The 5,117-nt window shown below is 41.0% G+C and overlaps 1 protein-coding gene across 1 annotated transcript; it reads right to left on the minus strand.

The window, feature by feature from the left end:
• Positions 1-3,745: 3,745 nt before the first annotated feature.
• On the minus strand, positions 3,746-4,159 carry LOC308429582 (NHP2-like protein 1; the record flags this gene model as incomplete). Its single annotated transcript, XM_080928487.1, has 1 exon — positions 3,746-4,159. Exon 1 carries the CDS (start codon positions 4,130-4,132, stop codon positions 3,746-3,748), a length of 387 nt encoding a protein of 128 aa, XP_080784613.1. The 5' UTR covers positions 4,133-4,159.
• Positions 4,160-5,117: the final 958 nt, after the last annotated feature.

Raw genomic sequence — 5,117 nt, forward strand, 5'->3', positions numbered from 1 at the left:
TTTTCCTCTAGTTCTTTGATTTCCTTGAGTGTTTTCCTTGTTTCCTCTTTAAAAGTTTCTATTTCTTTATGCTTTTCTTCCCATTCTTGTTTAAGGATATCTATCATCATCTTCAGGTATGATTTCGGGTCTGATTCTTCTTTTTCTGGAGTCTTTGTCATTCTGCTGTTTGCTGTGATCTGGGTTCTAGTGTTGCCACATTGTTTTTGTTTCCATTGGGTAAGTTCTTTTGCTTTCCTCTTCGAATCTTGTTGTCTGTGATTATATGTGGCCTTGTTGTGAGTGATTGGTTCCCATCTCTTCAATGTACCTTACCTGTGTCCCTGGATCTCTGCTGATCCCAATGGCAGATGGCCTAAGTGTTTGGTCTGCATGCACGGGCCCTCCGGGTAGAAACCGTGTCTCTGTCCCTCTGAACCAATCGGGGCAGGGTGCTTTATCCATGAGCTTGGCCCAGACATCTCTGTGCCCACCGTCTACTCACAGTGCAGTCTCACCAGGCCTGAGTCCCTGGATCTTCGCTGTTCCCGAGACTCAGATGGCCTGGGTGTTTGGTCTACATGTACGGGCCCTTTGGGTGGAAACCGAGTTCTTATGGCAGAGTTCCTGTTTCCCTGAACCAATGGGGGAAGACGCTTTCTGCATGCTCAGCCCTGACTTCTCTGTGCCCCGGCTACTTGCAGCACACTCTCACCAGACCTGTGTCCCAGGATCTCTGCTGTTACTGGTGGCCGGGATTTGTTTTTCATTGTTTTTATTGTTGTTTTGTTTTTTAACCAAAGTCTTACTTCAGAGTTCAAGGTAGCATCAAACCCCTTGTGTATCATAAGCTAGACTCAAACTCATGATCATCCTGCCATCACCTCACGTATTCAAATTCAGAAATGTACCACCATGCCTGGTCAAGACTGGAGTAATTAGTGGCACATGCCTTTAATCTAACACTTGGGAGGCAGGGACAGGCCCATTTCTTTAGTTTGAGACTAGCATGGTCTACATAGCAAGTTCTTGGACATCCAGGTCTACATAGAAAGAATTTATTACAGAGAAAGGAGAGAGAGAGAGAGAGAGAGAGAGAGAGAGAGAGAGAGAGAGAGAGAGAGAGAGAGAGACTGTTCATTAAACTAGTATTGACTTATGAGTTCATATCACACTTATAATCTGCTTATGCACTAATGTCTCTTCATTATGGTCTATCTCTGAATTTGGATCATTACGTAGTTTGAAATTTTTTCTTAGTATAATATGTTAAAACAACTGCCACTTTTATCATTCAGAGAATTTCATCATAATAATTGAAAGTGTTAATTTATGTTCTTGTGCTTTAAATTGTAAGTCCTTTATATACAATGCATCATTGTGCATTGTTTTCAATATTCCTCCGTTCTTACTCACATCTGTGTCCTAAGTAGACCATAAGAAACTTTGTTCTTAGTAAATGAAAGAGAACCAAGAGCATGTGCAAATCAAAACAACCTCAGACTCAATGATCGTATACTGGGATGGAGAGGTGGCTAGGCAGTTAAAGCCGTGCTCTTGCAGAGGATCCAGCTGGATTCCCAGTACCCACATGGTCACTCACAACCATCTCTAACTCAAGTTCCAGGGTCTCTGATATTCTCTTCTGGCCTTCATAAGCACCAGGCCCATGTGAGGTATGTATCCATTCACGCAGGCAAAACACTCATGCACATAAAATAAGACAAGTGCACTAAAAATGATATCATGCTGACTTGTAGTTCAGTTTTAGCTGAAGTTTGCATAGGAATTGCCCCCAAGGGCTCATTTAATAAAATTTTGGTCACTATCTTTTCACATTATTGGAAGGTGATAAGACTATTGGGAGACTGGTTGAGCCTTAGAAGAAAGCTGAACTGTGTGGGAATTCCCTAGAAAGGATTGTCTACACGTAGGCCACCACCAAGTGGGAAGTGTTGCCTCTCAAGTGTTTTTCACCATGACATTTTATGTAGCTATAAGCCCCAAAAGAGTGGCTCCAAATGACCATAAACTGAAACCTCTAAGACCAATAGGAAAAATAAACATTTCCTTCTTTTAAGTTGCCAACCTTGAATAGTTTGACAAAGCAACAAGAAGCTGGGACAGCTACTGTATCATGTATGTGGTGACTCCTAAACAGGACTGTATTGTGTAGAAAACAAACTCTACATGCTTTGTGCTGGGCTGTAGCTTCTTAGAGCCTGAATATAGAAGATTCTATGTGTGAATTATAGAGGATATTGTAGCTACTCTTGGGAGATGGACATATTTTTTAATCATATTCCAGTGCATATAAAAATAACTTCCTTTATGACTGAGTTTGGAGTAAAAAGTTGCTTGAATTAACCATCATTATAGACTTTTTAATATGCATGCATATGAGCTAGTTCTCTGATAATGATGGTGCTAGAAATTTAACTGATACCTCATAAAGGAAATGTAATAAATCACAAGAATTTTCTAGCACAGGAATTTCATAAAACCTTGGAAATGACTCAGGGCCAAAGTTAAGGTCACAAGAAAGAAAAGAGTCAGTTCCAGGAGCTGACTGTGAAACAGGTGGGCAAGCTTCAGAGACTGCTCACCCATGCCCACGCTAACAAATCTATGAGCACTGACTGGAAGGAACCCTGCCAGGGCTGGGAATGGATTTAAGACACTGGTGATGTTTGTTTTAAGGGTGACTGATATCCAAAGTGTCTCACTAGCAAAATGTATTCCTGTTCTGGCATTCAAAAATCTGTCACAAGCTCCATGAAAATATGCCAGATGGTGGACACCATGGAGAATTTAAGGCTGCTAAACACATCTCTGCTCCTTACTGAAAAGAGTTCAAATTTTGTCAAAAGAGTGGAAATACCTGCCAAAGATCAAATCTTTTACATAGGAATAAGAAGCAACTATTTGTGTTCTTTTATTTTATTTTATTTTCACTGAAAATGAAATATGAACATATATTTATTAGGATGCTCAACAATGAACATGTTCCACTTTCTTCACTCGAGGGAGAATACAGCTGACCCATGTTGTGGGAGGAACAGGATAAAGGCTCCCAACACAGGTGTCAAACTGCTCCACGAGAAATCCCCATTCACCGAGGAGAGGGTGTTAACATTGTCTCTGCTGTAAGTTCCAGCCAAATCGCCATGACTTCCCCAGAATCTCTTTGAGCTGTTACTGCCTCGGATACAGAAGAATATGTTACATCTAACAGAAACACACAGAACATTAATAAATGGCACCCAGACATAGGCCTAACATCAAATTTCTTCAAATGATAGTGGGGGGTGGAGGACTACTGCTACCCAAAGTTTCTCAATGGTGATAACATTTATGGAGACCTTACATCAAAGGCACAAGAAACCAATGTCACTGTCATCCTACCCTGCTCAGTGGAAGAAGTCTGCAGATGAAAGTACAGACTGTCCCCAGCTTAAGTTTATCCTGGTTCTTTCCACTGTTAATGGTGACATTCTACCTTTCACCTGCCTTAGCTATCATTTCTTTTTTTTTTTAAGGCTAAAAAAAAATGGTATAAGAGGACAAGGAGATGGTAAAAAAAAAAAAAAAAAAAAAAAAAAAAAAAAAAAAAAAAAAAAAAAAACCTGTTAAGACAAAAATTAAATAAAAATACAAAAACCAGTGTAATACAATATAATAGAAACTGGCTGAAATAGTACATGCCAACAGACAATGTGATACACAAACAGAGTAGGAGTAGGCAGTTAAGGGTAGAGGTCACAGCCTACACCAGGAGCCTTTTAATAGACTGCTGAATGGACCGGATCTGCTGCTTCAGTTGAGAGCCTTCTTTGATGGTAACAGAACAGGCGATGACCGGTCTGGAGACTCCACAAGCCCGTCTTAAAGCCTGCTTGGAGCGCACAAATACATAGGGCACATTCTTGTCTTCACACAGCAGAGGGAGGTGCAGGATGATCTCCAAGGGCTCAGCGTCTGCTGCCATCACAATGAATTCAGAGATGCCTCTGTTGAGGGTTTTGGTGGCTTCATTGGCTCCTTTCCGAAGCTGCTTGTAGTTGCACGACTGTTGAACAAGGTCCAGCAGCTTCTTGGTGAGGTGGGCATTTGCGAGGGGACAGGCCTTTGGATTCACATCAGTCTCTGTCATGGCTGCGGTGCGCCGGCCTCGCCGAGACTCGATTACAGCCCACCTCAGACAGACTGAACTGTGTTCTTTTATTTTTTTAAAAAAATGCAGTTATGTTTAATAAAGACAGCCATATACAACCACGCACCATCCTAAACATGTGCCACATTGTCTAATAGACAGTCTTTGTAGATGATGAGGACACAGCTAGATGATTTCCTCAGCTCAGAAAAGTTATTTGTGTTTATATTTCTTTAGATGTGCATGCAAGGAGCCAAAATTCAGTCCACAGAGCACATATTGGGTGACCTGCAGTTGCTTGCAACTCCAACTCCAGGGGATTCTATGACTTGGCTTTAAAAGAAGATAAATTACCCAGCATCCTGGAGTTATTGAGTATTAATGGGTCCTGAGGAGAGCTGAGTGGGACTATGTTGGGAAGAATAGTGGATTGGAAAGGAAATAAAAAGGATAACAGGGAGCAAAAAGAAATGACTGCAAGTACAGTGTGTTGTATATGTTTGAAGCTATAAAACATAATAATAATAATAATAATAATAATAATAATGCTGAATATAACCTGAAGGAAGAACAGAATACTATCAGGCTGACATGATAGCACAGTGATTAAAAGTGCTTGCCATCTGCCTTAGGGTTTAATTGATGTGAAGCGACAACATGATCAAGGCAAGTCTTATAAAAGAAAACATTTAATTGGGCTGGCTTACAGTTTCAGAGGTTCAGTCTGTTATCATCATGGTAGGAAACATGGCAGCATCCAGGCAGACATGTTTCTGGAAGAACCAAGAGTTCTATATCTCGATTCACACAAAGCAGAAGGGGACTGTATCACTGGGAGTAACTTGAGCTCATATATGAGAACTCAAAGCCCAGTTACACACTTTCTCCACCAAGGCCACACCTACTTCAACAAGACCATACCACATAATAGTGTCACTCCCTATAAGCAAAGCATTCAATCACGTGAGTCTATGGGGGGACAAAC

This window comes from Micromys minutus (assembly GCF_963924665.1).
Source record: "Micromys minutus genome assembly, chromosome: 14".
NCBI lineage: Eukaryota > Metazoa > Chordata > Mammalia > Rodentia > Muridae > Micromys > Micromys minutus.